This window comes from Bombus impatiens, unplaced genomic scaffold (genome assembly GCF_000188095.3).
Source record: "Bombus impatiens unplaced genomic scaffold, BIMP_2.2 scf_0882, whole genome shotgun sequence".
Lineage (NCBI taxonomy): Eukaryota > Metazoa > Arthropoda > Insecta > Hymenoptera > Apidae > Bombus > Bombus impatiens.
This window is the reverse complement of record NT_177301.1, coordinates 42,067-56,042: the sequence shown is the minus strand read 5'-3', so window position 1 is coordinate 56,042 and position 13,976 is coordinate 42,067. Positions and strand designations below refer to the sequence as shown.

Here is a 13,976-nt window from a genome sequence, read left to right as displayed (position 1 = left end):
GGCAGCTAAGTGATTGCGGATTTTGTCATTAGATGGTATTGACAAAATCCGCAATCACTTAGTTGTCAACACAATAGAACCATCGGTGTGACTTTATTAAACTTATTGCGAGTAGAATTTATTGAATGAATATCGAGGTACATCGCTGTGAATAGACTGCAGATTTTGACGCATTTACGAAAAATTAATAATTGCGAGAATGTGCAAAATGTATAATACGAATGTTACAATATTTAATGGATCGAATAAATCTTCACGCAGATTGCGTTTTAACAGTTCCGTTAATAAAAATATGAATTTGTAGAAAAAACCGCAGTCAAGTGATCAATAATTACAAATATTTATGGCATCGTTGCAATTATCACTTTACGAATGTACATCAAAAGATAGAATTTCACTGTACAATTCTGAATTCCACTTTCTTATATTTTCAACTCCCCTGTGTCCGTTTTAATTAACAAACAAAGTATTCAGAAAGTTCATAACAAAGTTTAGAAAAACAGATTGAAGATCTTATGTGTTCGTAAGAAAAGTGAGATTACACGACAAGTGTAATACAGTGGAATGAATCAGCTGGCAAAAACGTTGCGAATTTTTTCCAACAGTCCGATATTCACGAACAGAGGTATATAAGAATGGAATTACACGAACAAACGTTTTTGACCGATACAAAAGATTGACAGATACGATAGAAATACAAATAGAAGGAGGGAAAAAAGTAATGGAAGGATTTGATGGCGAAGGGAGGAAAGTTGCGTAAGAGTGGATCGTAAGCAGAGAAAAGAAAAAAATTCTATTCTGTAACCATAACGACACGGTGTTTCCGCAGAAAGCTGGGCTGGGAGCGTGGCATGCAGTCGGTAACCGGAGCTCTGTCGTTGGCCTTCTTCCTGGGCTTGATTTACAGAAGCGCCTCTCTCTATCATCCGCAACGACGGGCCATGTTACACGTGAAGAATCAACGAGGTGGCAAGTTGAAAGAGAAGAAGACCGCATCGAAGCCACCAAGACAGCCATGGGTGGATCTCAGCCCTCTAGGTAGTCGGCCTGTCAGGATGTTGATGCTGGCCGCTGGGGCAGCCGGTTTCGGCCTTTATACGCCCGCCTTTTACATCGTGAGTACCTTAATTACTCTACCAAGCAACTGCCTTTAGGCTGGAGCCTGTTCTTGGCTCTCAGAGTTGAGAAGTTTGATATTGCAACGTTTCTCGGCTGTATATAGGCTGGCGATAGTATTCGAACGCCTGTAATTTTGCCAATGTATTACGTTGTTAAACGAAAATTCAGGTTTTTCGTTGTTCAGCAATTCGACGAGAAAAGAGACGATAGCAACAATTACGTCGCGAAATATTCTAATTTACCTGTCGTTACGATGGATCGTTCGTTTCTTTTAATTTTATATCGCGTGTGTTGCGCGAAACATTTTCAAGTTTCATTAGCCCTGTTGCGAAACTCGACTGTTAATCAAGCCTCTGAAAAAACCAAATTGATCATGTTAAGGTATAGGGAGAATTTGGAAAGGTATTACAAAGAACTTTATTTGGTGTTTCGTACCAGGGAGAGGATACATACTTGTGTGTGTTTTCGCTCTACGTTCCCTCACTCTCGCATGTACAATACGAATGTACTATATATTCGACAGATCAATTTCACTCTTTGTAAATTTTTCAATTTTATTACATACATAGCGTAACTGATGTTCATTTCCTAAGAAATATGTGATTTATTTTCATAAATCCATTTATAGCAAATGCCAAAGTCAATTTAACGTTGTATTAAAGTTTGTAACATCAATTTTCCCTATTTCTCGACTTATGCATTTGAGTCAGTGTGGCTTCTGAGTGCTTCGATTGCCGAAATTCTTTAAACATTAAACACCTACGAACATTATCTTCATATTTCGCATCTGTATAGGCTTTAAAAATCGAGAAATAATGGAATCATGAATTAACAGAAGCATCGCAGGTTTTATTTGTCACTATAAAATAGATAGTAACTGATGATACGAGACATACAACGATTCAGCGGAGTTAACTTTTCAACAAAAGGCTAACTAACCGATCACTGGCCAGTTTGTAATACTATGGTCGGACCATCCGAAAGGCTGAATCGTCAAACTGCCAGAAACACGCGTATTACTCGGTAGCAGCAATCAGAGAACGGGCCACAGTTGGCAACTTCATTCTCGAGTGAAGTTTCGGCAAAGTTAGGCGGTTTACACGTTCATAATCGCGGTTGACCTCGCTTCTGCGCGCCCTGTCTCAATTTCTGTACGCCTACACGCGTCAGTTAGTATTTCTGATCTGATAGGAGTTCATGAAACTGCTACCAACGTGATATTCTTCGCAGTGGATGACGTTGAAAATCGATGTGAACAGAAATTTAATTCACAGACCGTAGAACTGTGAAAACTGTATATTTGAAAGCATACACAAAGTAGAATTATTAGAATCGAGACAGGAAAACGTAATACAGCTAACAGACTTATCTTTTAATCTTTCACACAGAATAATTATAGTCCCCTTTGAGTTCTCTCACTTTGTATGATACTAACAATAACTTTCTCCCTTTGTCGATTCCGTAAATCTAAAATCCGATCTAAATCCTGAAAGATCTTCCTAGCTTTGGATTCATTTCTCTTCCGATTTTTCTTCCACGTTATCAAAAGTCTTGGTCAGATCGTACAGGTGATAGGAAAAATATATGAAATATCCAAAACACGGTTCTATTTATAATATTTAGCAGATAAAACAATATTCCACCTAAATTCTATTTTTCAATTACCTTCATAAAAATATGAATTTGCACGAACATCCGCAACTTACTGACCCACCATGACGATATTAAACGAAAAAGCTCGTAATTAAACACGTACCATCACCTTTCTTTCTGCAACAAACTAGACCAAACCTATTCGTCAAACGTCTCTCAACACTATCGATCCGACAGACCCCTCTTCAATTAACCACTTATTCAATCTATTGTACGTTCAGATCTGTCTCTGTCGTAGCAATCAGCTAATGAAAAATACATCGGTTTCAGGCTATCCAGGGCCACAAAGATGGTTTGGAGGCGAGCGCAGTGGTGCTTTTGCAGACTTGCCTGGGTTTGGCAGCGGCACTCGGCTGCGCAGCTTGTGGTGTCGTTACCGCGAGACCATCTGCCCAATGCCTAGTGTCCAGGCAATGTCTCTGTCAGGCAGCACTACTCGGAGTTGGTCAGTATACAACGCGTTACGCTGTTGTGGCGAGGGTGCTCGAACCGCGTTGCGGATCGCGAGGGAAGGTAGTTTGGTCGAGAGACAGAGAGAGAGAAAGAGACAGAGAGAATGGAGGATCGCGTGACTGAGGAGCGTTCTGCGGTGTCGAGGAGTTTGCTTTGGTTTGAGCGAGATGACGTTATCCACAAATCCGCCTTGGATGGAGAATATCGAGCTTTTAATGAAAATCGAGGGAATTTTGGAGGAACGTGAAACGAAGTGTAATTTCGTTGGAAGTTTCGAGAGATTCGAGGAGAGTGTGACTCTGAAGCCGTTTTGTACAGTGGTTTAACGATTAATAATATCGATTAACGAATCACAAGTTTTAGATTATGGAATTCTGCTGTATAATTTTATCATCCTTTCGGGGAACAATCAGATTATTTGAAGTTTTTAGAATTTACTTGTGAATTTCATGCGTTTCCTTATCAAATTTTGTCGGTATTATGCAAGAGTATTAGAATGTGTAGCCTGTGACTCGTAAAACTTTGCTGATATTACTTTAATCGTGCGACAAAGCGCAGGTGTGAATTTTAGAGATTCGTAAGAATTTTCTTGAAATTAGATAATTTTGCGAATTTGCGAAAATTTAGAGGAAATGTATTTTGAGGAACTTTAAAACCGTAGCACATCAAATTCTATATCACTTGTTAAGTTCGTGAATTTATTTCTAAAATTGTTTCGCAACAAAAGTGGAAAGCAATTCGAGCCATTCGTGTGATATTACATTGTAGGTTTTTGAACGTGTATCTATTACGTTTTATCAACGATTATAACAACCTAGGAAGCTTAATCAGATGGCAGCTTGTATTCAGATGGTTTCTAGTACCGAACCTCGCAACATTGCTACGTTATTCGCGAAACGACGAAGCTCTATCCCAAAAGGGCAGGAGTTAAGCGCGCAACCTCAAACAGTATGAACTGTAATTTCGGTGTTTCGCTAGGTTTGACGTTGCTACAACTGAAGGTATGCTCGGAAGAGGATATATACGAAATGTGATATACATTGTACTACAGCGAGCAATATCCTGCAATTACTCTCTTAAAGCATATAATTTGATTACTGTATTATAGTCGCGTTCTCAAAGAACGTCATTTTCCTACCTTGTAATTCGATTTTGTAATTCTAACATGTATACGGTTATAGTATAATATATTACAAATTACAATCTTCTTACCCGCATCAAACATACCTTGTGTACATTATACATCAAGCAAACTTCAGCTAATCCTTTGCAATATTCTAGATTTGATTATCTCATAGACAGAAACGATCCATCGATAAAATCTCTATATGAGACGCAAAACTTCCCTAAAAATTCCCATAACTCTGTACAACTCACTGACAATTTCTAAATCCGATTCAAATAAGAGGAATAAAATTTAAACTAGAACCGATCTATCGATAGAATCTCCATATCAAAATCTCTCTAGAAATGTCCATAATTTATGCAACTCAGCGACAAACTCTAAATCTAATCCAAACAAGAAACAGAAAATTAAGCATCAATCAGGGAAGATTATCCATTCTTCCACGATCAGAACGAACTTGAAATCCGATCCAAATAAGAAGAAGAAAATTAAATATAATTGTAGAGAAATTATCCATCTTCCCACGATGAAAAATATTTTCGAGCACCCAGTAAGTAAAAAGGGTAACCACGGTCGTTTGTGACCGTCGTGTGTGTTATGCTTTCGTCCAGAAGGTTCGTCGTCCGGAGGTTTCTAAACGTATAGCCCCCATTCAGTCCTGGGTAGACTTCAACCCCCGTCCACCTTCCCTCTACCGGTTGTGTGCACCCTTTTGAAGCGGCCTGGGCTCTTCGAGTGTCAGCCGCATACACGTCTTTGCCCCTCATTCAGCCGGCTTACCCTCGACTCGAGTTCTCGACACAAAGTATTTTCCATTCTGTTCTCGAGTCACCCCCTCGATGGCTTCGCCACTCTCCTCTCTCCTCCTCTCTCTCTCTCTCTCTCTGTTACATATACATGCGCGCACATTTTCTCTCTCTCGTCCCTTCCTTCCTTTCTTTCCTTTGGCCACACGGAGACGAATATCGCTGCGACAGAGAAAGAGAGGGAAAGAGGATCGTTGCAATCGTTAATGGGGTTGCTCCTGGACAGAGGAAGCGCATTTAAAACGCAACGCTAAGCCCAGGCTCGCAGTGATTTCGTTAACGAAGGAGAAACTAATCTACCAATGATGTGCAGGTTCCACCACAAGGGATATTTCTGTCGATTTTCGATCCGAGCTTCTAATTGGCTGGATAATGGGATGGTAGTAAAATAGGGGTTTAATTCAGCTTGAGGTTCTCTTTTGGTACTTGGTATGCTGTTTCATTGACTTCTATTGTAGTATTTTATTTTAATTTTCGCGAGGTGTACGTAAACGAGACTTGGATTGGTTTGCGCGATTTTAACTCATTCTTAAAGCGATAGGGATAAATTTTGATGGGAAAATCAGTTAGAATTTTTATGTGTATTTCTGGGTTTTCTAATCGATCAATCTTGGACCGTATTATTAATTTTGAGAAAAATATAATTCCTAAAAATAGAAAATTTTGGAATGGATATTTTGGAAAGAAGAAAATTCGTTGTATATATGGTGCTCGATACTCTTCTACAACCACGATGCAAAAATGGTAACTTTAAAGCCTTGAAATACCAAAATACACAGCCCGCTTCATAAATTGAAAAATAGAGAAAGGTAGTTTTAATATTTTAAAAGTATTCTATTTTTAAATTTACCTTGAAATTTACGATTATTTATACTATCTTGTTGCAATAAACGCATCTACATAAGCAAGACATATGTCTCTTTCTTTTTTTTTTAATCGAACACCAATCATAAATTACAAAAAACACGCTTAGTCAATCTGTCTTTTGACGGGAGCGATAAATTTCACGAGTGAATTTTATCAACTACTATCGAAGTTGATAGCCTAATTAATTAGTTGTTAATAATAATCATTGTGCAAGAGAATCTAAAAAATAAATCACTGTAATTCGTAATAGAATAATTTCTCCTCTCGCGAGCAAAAAAATTGTTTAAATAAACAACTAAAACAACTAAACACAGTCGTTTCGAAAGAGGATAATAATTTCTTTCCAAATAAATATTCCAAAATATTCAGATAACCGAACCGAAAGTCGTTTCATAACAAAATTCACTTGCCATTGATTCAGTTCGATATTCGTCACTCGCTCGTTCAGAAGTGGAAAATTACGTAAAAAAAATTGAGCTGAAAAAAATGGGAAAAAGTGAGCTTTGAAAAAACTACTTGCATTTAATCGCACTACGTACAGTTTAAGAGACGAAATACGTGGAATTGGTTGGAATCGCGGTTATCTCCGAGAAAAAACGAAACCCCCGCGATCGTCGAATCGTTCGGTGGATGTTTGAGAAGCGCGGAATATTTCATCGCGGCCGCGCGCTCGAACGTGAAATTTTAATCCCACGCTGGGCGAACAGTCGATTGACCGAGCCGGTTCTACCAGAATCCGGATCGTTCTCAGGAATCTGAGAATCGCGACGAGACGCAGAGACGAATCCAACCTGAGGCTCGAAACTCATTGTTCGAGGAAATTATGGTAAAAAAAGAAGACGACTGCTGTAATTTCAGTCGACCGTTGGTTTTAATTGGGATGAGATCGATCGTGGACGAATATGTTTTATTGTCAGAAGACGGTTTATTGTTACCAATTATCTAGAAACGACGATTATCGTGAAGCGATTATTTTGTATCCGATGAGATGTTTCGGTAGCGATGAGGTTTCTGAAAGGAAGAAAAAAACGATTTGGAACATTTTTTATTCGCTGCGATGTTATCTGGGTATTATAATTGTTTCGGAACGACTTTGGATCGTAATTGGATAATTACGGGTTATAAACTTCAACAATAATTTGTGAAATAGTTTCTGAATTGTGACATTCTTCTTGTTAAATAGCGTAATTTTATTAGGTAAAATACAGTGACTTTGATGTTAAACAATAACTCACTGTTAGAATTAATGGAAGAAATAAGGTGAACAAACATTTAATTGTTGATATAATGAAATATCTTTTTCGTTTCTTTGATTGCTTTTTAAAGATCTTTTAGATAAATCTCGCTTCGTGAGCAATTATATGCATAATTTAGATACACGAAATATTTAACATATAATTACCGATTTTATATAGAATAGCGGTTTCATTTATTGGAGCCAGAACGCGTAAATTTCATAGCAATCGCACGGAGACATTGGCGCAGAACATTAAACAAATCGTGCGCAATTAACGACCAATGAAAATTAATATAACATTTATTCTCTATAGAGTCATCAATTACCTGGTAACTTCGAGACAGACCCAATCGTTATAGAAATTAATATTTCCAATATCTTTGTAAAATTTCACTTTTTAATTAAATATTAAAATTTAGCCGTACAGAAGATATTTCAGAAACGCACCGATGATACAAATATTAATTTTAGCTACAATTTTACTTTGGAATCAATTCGTTATTATTGGAAAGTTTATTTAAATATAGTAATTAAACATACGTAAATTGGTAAACGATAATTAACGGTATAAACGTTATTTTACACGCAGGTTGCTACGAAAAAATTGTCCGAAATTAATCACCGCGCGTCGAATTCAATATTCATCACCGAAATGTTGCCAAAAAATAAACGAGCAGAACCAGAAGCCAAATATTCATTAACTTTGGTTGTAAGCTTCGATTCACGGAACGTTCGAAATTAATCACTTTCTACCACACGAATCCGAGTTCCATCTTTAAAACAGCTGCCCTAAAAAATATCCTAAAATATGGAATATGATACGATGTAACAAATTATAGAAGGGCTGAAACAAAGTTGATATAAATATCGATCATAATAAATAATGAAAGGATGATATTACGATTGCCTTGAAACGACAGAATCTGTAAAACAATGTAACTGTACTACTGGTTGAAAAATTATGTTCTTAATTACGTATAGATATATTGAATTTTCTACTAGTTTTATTATTACTTAATTGGAAATTAACGCTATAAACATAAATAAGAATTTCCCACAGGTGTTTTGATAGAGTTTTAAGGAAATCGTTTTCTAAGCCAACAGATTGCTTTAAATCTACTTTTTCATATTTCCATAAGAATTTAGATTGGATCGCTTGATTTCAGAATATTTTATTTCATTTCTATCTTATGTTCTATCTAATAAGAAGAAATCAATATTAGATATCCTGCAATATAATTTACCAATACCAGTTGAGAATTAAGATATTTATAAAAGCAGAAATCATGGTATTCGGAATAATCCACGCCTCTAAATTTTCCCAAAAATGAACCACCCTCGACCACTTAAATTTCAATTACAACTTTAAAACACGTATGACCAATAAAGCGTCAAAAGATACTTCACGCCACTAACATTAACGTAAATATCGTCCACGAGGGAAATAAAACCGGGTAAACTCGGGCTGGGAGCCGTACTAATTCCTGGACGAGCATCACGACGCACATGAACGGGAACAAGGGTTGAAACGTGGGGCGTAGCAGCAAAAATTCCTGAAAACGTAACTCGTAATCAACGAAGAACCATATTTTCAGTCGACGACCCTAACGCATACAGTGGCTGCAACAAATATCTCTACACAGCTGTACACGCTCTTATTTTCTCATGAAGAATTTATTTATTACCATTCATTTTTTTTTTTTTACACTTAATTTTCATAATAACAAATTTTTGTAATCGCATGAAAGTACTGCTAAATGACACGAAATTTATTACTGTTGGCTCTAATTAACACATTGACTGTCGTTTTTTGTCGGTTTTTGGTGATCCACGTTCTACTAAATTTCTTGAAACGCTTGAAATAAAATAAATTTCATGGACTGAAAAATATTGAACAATATGTATGGCTTCGATAATATTGTCAAATAGAATGTCCGCAAATACGATATTTTGCAAAGATTGAACATTATGGCGCAGTAACTGATAACAGTTCAAATTAAATATTCAAACGTGTACTATAACGAATATGACGCTTGATGTAAAATATGATATGAAATGTGATATTCGCGTGGCAGCCAACGTGTTGGCTACAATTACAGTGCAATTAACTAATGTATTCAAAGTTGCTAACGTTTAATAGTAGTTTTTACATTACATATTTTTCACCACATCGCTAACATCTATTACAGCACTCTACATATATTAAATTTATCCAATGCTTTGATCAGATACAATCACACATGTTTTATAAAAGTATAGTACTTTTTGTACCAACTTCTCCTATTTAAACCTTCTTTTGCCATATAACTCAGTAGTAAACGCATTGGTGGGCGCAAATACTTTTTGCAAGCCAGTGTAGCTCGAGCGTACACACGTGTACGCGAAAACGTCCCTTTTTCAACTCCGTGGAAACGGCTAGAGGAGATGACAAGCGAGAGCTAAATATACAAGCGCGACCAGGAAGAGTTGCAACCCACCAAAAAAGCGGCTTATCCCGGTGGCTGCTGTTGGATCGAGTTTGTTGCCAACGTTGCTGCTATTCACTCGCGACAGATAAACCATCCGACGAAAAGAATTTGCAATTTCCTCCGAACGACACGAAGAGGACAGGCAAGGAATGTGCCAGCTTCGTCGCGTTGCGTCTTTATCCTCTTCCCGTGTGGGAGTGACGTGCATGGACGTGGAATGTTACGATAGTTAAAAATATGACGATTTACAGATGGTTTAGATTGGGGCTGATCGAAGAGGGTGGGAGGAATTTATGTTCACTCCTGTGTTGTTTATTTATGTCTGAAGAAATATCGTTGGAAGAGGAAATGATACACGCGGAGGTGGGAAAGAAACGTTAAAAGGAGAGAGCAAGGAGAAGATTATGAAAAATGGGAAATATTAACGAGATAAGAGATTATACAGTAAATTTCGAAGCAGTTATATGTGGATTATCAGGTGCTTTCAGGAAGCTTTAGGACAGTTTTGAGGAAAAATCGAATATTGCTATAGCCATTTCTCTGACGAAATTTGTCAACATGAATGTCTTCTGCGATGAGTTTATTTTGCCTGGTGATATTAAAAATTGATGAGTTTCTTTACGGTTGGAAGTTAGGCGAATAGGTGTACAGTTCAATTTCAAATTATATAAAACTCGCAGATATTCCAAATGTTAATTTAAAATTCAGGTGTATGTGTGTGATGAAGACACTTTTCATGAATTTGCAGTGTGTATCTTATACGTGTTTGCAAGTTCTATTAAAATATTTTTCTTATGATTTTCATTTTCTCGAATGAACATTAAACAATAGAATATTTTAAAATTCAATTAGATATTCCGCAACTAATGGCCAAAAAGATATTCCGAATTCCTCGACTCAATAATCATCAAAGAAAATACTCTCTGTTTTCTTCAAGATCAATCACTGAAGATACATCGCTCATTTTTCAGCCATAACTCAGGTGGCTTTGGGCAGCGTGCAAGGTTACCACGGGCTGATTCTGGCTTCCGGTTTGTACGGCGCATCCCTCGGCGGTGCACTTTACTCCCTGAAAATGCTGGCCCTCGAAAGACTGAGGGCAAAACACTTTGCACGCTCCTGGGCACTCGTGCAGGCCGCAGAAGCTTTACCTATTCTTCTCGGAGTTCCTCTTACTGGTAAACCGCGTTTCTTTCAGATTTATTTCTTTCGTTTACTTTCGTATCTTTTTGTCAAATGCTATTATTCACTTTATTCGAATCTTCCAATTATTATAATTCATACACATATATGTATTTTTCGTAAAATAGAAATCGAGCATTTCTCAATAATCGAACAAAATGATTCATTCTACATTCTGAAAAGAATCGTAGTGCTCATAAATAAATATATTTTATCAAATAATCGTTAAGAGACACGCTCGATGAATTCTCTTTATTCACGTACAAAATTCATATTTCTTTCCATCGATCACCTCCCATCGACGATATTCAATTCCTAGATTACGGATTTAAACGGAGAAATTTGATTGATGGAATTTCCCAGTTAAATAATTCTCACGAAAAGACCTGTTTTTCAAAGCAGAACTTGAAACTCCACTCTAATGCATTCTCTTTGCTCGTATACATAATTCATGCTTCTTTTCGCTGACCGATAACGAGACATACTCATTTTTTAGATTAATATTACCAGTTAAAGCAGAACGATATTTCATGGACGAAGCTTTCAAATTTCATGATTCTCTTTAGGAATATTTGTACCTGAAAGTAGAACTTGAAACCGTGTTCTAATGGATTCTCTTTACTCCCATACAAAATTCATGTGTTCCTTCATTGGCCAATTCCCATAACGATACTCATCTGGAAAATCACGGATCAAGAAATAAAATTCCAGAGCAAAATTCCTGTTTATAGATTAAAACAGAACATTTTTATCGACCATACTTGTAAATTTCATGATATCCTTTGAGGAACACTATTTTTCAAAACGGAACACGAAACTCATCTCCAGTGCGTTTCTTTGCTCACGTACGAAATTCGTGTTTTCTTTCGTTGATCAACCTCCGCTAAAAGCACCTAATTTCTAAATTTCAGGTTACATGAACGCGAACAGCTCGAGGGTGGGTTACTACGCGTGCACGTTAAGTTCCTTGTGCGGTGCAGCGTTGCTCTTCCTGGTTGGCTGGGGTCGCCAGCCGGCGTCTCCTCTACTTCCTGGCTCGCACCTCTCCAACGTGACCATACCTCCGCCGTGTGCCTGTCCTCCGCCGCCAAGGCCAAGGTTGCCAAAATCACAATCGTTACACGTGCCCTTGGACATGGAGGAGAATCTTCGCGACAGAGAAATGGAGAGGATGCACACTGCCGAACATTACTATCAACCGCAATTCTACGGGCCTCTGAGACCTAGCAAGAGCGTTCCAGAGGGTCTGAGTCATCAGGATTCCTATAGGAGTCGGCCAAGACGGCACAGAGACGTCACGGTGATCGAACAAATCACCACAAGCGTTTGAATCAATTAAAAATTGGAAAAACCAACAGAAGGAACGAATATAGTTGATTGGTTGTTGGAGACAGTTGGATACGACGATGATCAAGCTTGGAGCTGTGATGGAGAATTCTTGGGATTTGTTGATTGTTAGTTGTTTGAAGTTAGGTCTGGTTAACTGTTAGGATGTTGTACGTGGCGAGAGAAATTTTTCATTTAAAATGTGCGAATTTCGTTCAAACGTAGTTCTTAGCTTTTTAGTTTAAAATTTAAATGAAATGTAAATTTGTATATAACAAATTTGCCATCACTTTTTTATTTGTATCATCTACACACAAAATTGTCTAGTTTTAGAAGATTTAAGTACAATTTTTTAAATGATTAAAACTAAGTTTATTATTAATGTGGAATTATGCCAGAAACGTCATATATCAGTATTATTATATTAATATTAAACAAGTTTCTTACGTCTTGACATATAGCTGAATGACCAAAGGATTTTTTAAGTTATAATAGAATTCTAAACTAACTCCAATCTTTTTATGTCCATATATTTTATAGAGCACACAGCGATTTCAAACTTTTGATTAAAAATATTGAAATAAACTAACAAAAATTCGTTTGCAATTCGTTTACGTATAAAATAGATTCTTATGATATTCGTTTCTAAAGAACACTTTTAACTTTTAGAGAATATTATCGTTGTTACATTCTTGGTCTATGGAACAATTTGGGTTAACCAGATCTATCTTAAGTGGTCGAAAACGGTTCGAGTAAGAAGGATATTGTCGAGGATATAATTATCGCGGAATTTTTGATCGTTATTTACGTGAATCTGTACGTGCTCTGCTCAGTTGCTTTCACGAAGAAGGAAAGAAAAAGAGAAAGACTCGCAACAGCTTACCTTAAAGACTATAATCTAAGACAGTGAAGGATTTCACGATAAAGGAAAGATCTTTACGACCTCTGTGAATCCGAGATTGTACCGTTTTCTGTAAGATTTGAGAATCGCAGAGTGGAGAGCACGTTCTTTTCCTGGGAATTTTTCACGCCTTCCGGTGAATAATCGTACAGAGTTTGAGCGTGTTAAAGGGCGACCCTTTTACCAGTTTTAAAGTTACTGACTCTACTACCGTTTCTATTTCATTGAACCATAAAATTGATTTTCTTTAATCGAACTATAAGTTTGTTGAAAACTAGATATTACAACTTCCCTAAATCTAATTGATTATTCGAGATCACAAAGAAATTTTTACTTGATTTTAGAGCAATTAAAAGAACTCAGGAAAATATTAATATAGATATTAGAATTTACAATACTTAAATCAAATAATTTCTTATAACGTAACGTTATTTAAAAATCACGCACCGTATCCATATTTTTTGAGTTTCCTTTTTGTACTGTTATTATTATTTGATGTTTTATATTAATTTATACTACTTCATTATTAACTAAATATTCTATTTATGGCAATTATTAATATACTTTCAAAATTAAAAATACAAACTTGTTTTCCCGTATAGTTAAAGACCTTAAAAATTAAACGACGTTAATCAAATTCGTGGTAAACAACAGCTTTTTTTTTATCTTTACTTTTCCTTCGAAGGTAGGCACAAAGGGGAGACTATCCTCTGTCTATTCAACTTTCTCTTTTACTTAACTTTTAACCCCCGTATTTCTTTAAACCTCTCCCATTCGTCGGCAAACAAAAGCCAGATTACGCGTAGGCTTTGAAACGCCAGAAAACGTCGTTCCCTAA

At 36.7% G+C, this 13,976-nt stretch overlaps 1 protein-coding gene across 2 annotated transcripts in view; it reads left to right on the top strand.

Annotated features, from left to right (window-relative positions):
• Positions 1-12,835, top strand: part of LOC100741952 (monocarboxylate transporter 10-like) — a 102,121-nt gene extending 89,286 nt beyond the window's left edge. For both annotated transcript variants that reach the window (XM_033323261.1, XM_033323262.1), the window contains exons 8-11: positions 830-1,115; positions 3,043-3,217; positions 10,701-10,907; positions 11,823-12,835. In XM_033323261.1, coding sequence (XP_033179152.1) covers positions 830-1,115; positions 3,043-3,217; positions 10,701-10,907; positions 11,823-12,241 — 1,087 coding nt within the window. In that variant the 3' untranslated portion in view covers positions 12,242-12,835. The remainder of the gene's footprint in view (positions 1-829; positions 1,116-3,042; positions 3,218-10,700; positions 10,908-11,822) is intronic.
• The last annotated feature ends 1,141 nt before the right edge of the window (positions 12,836-13,976 follow it).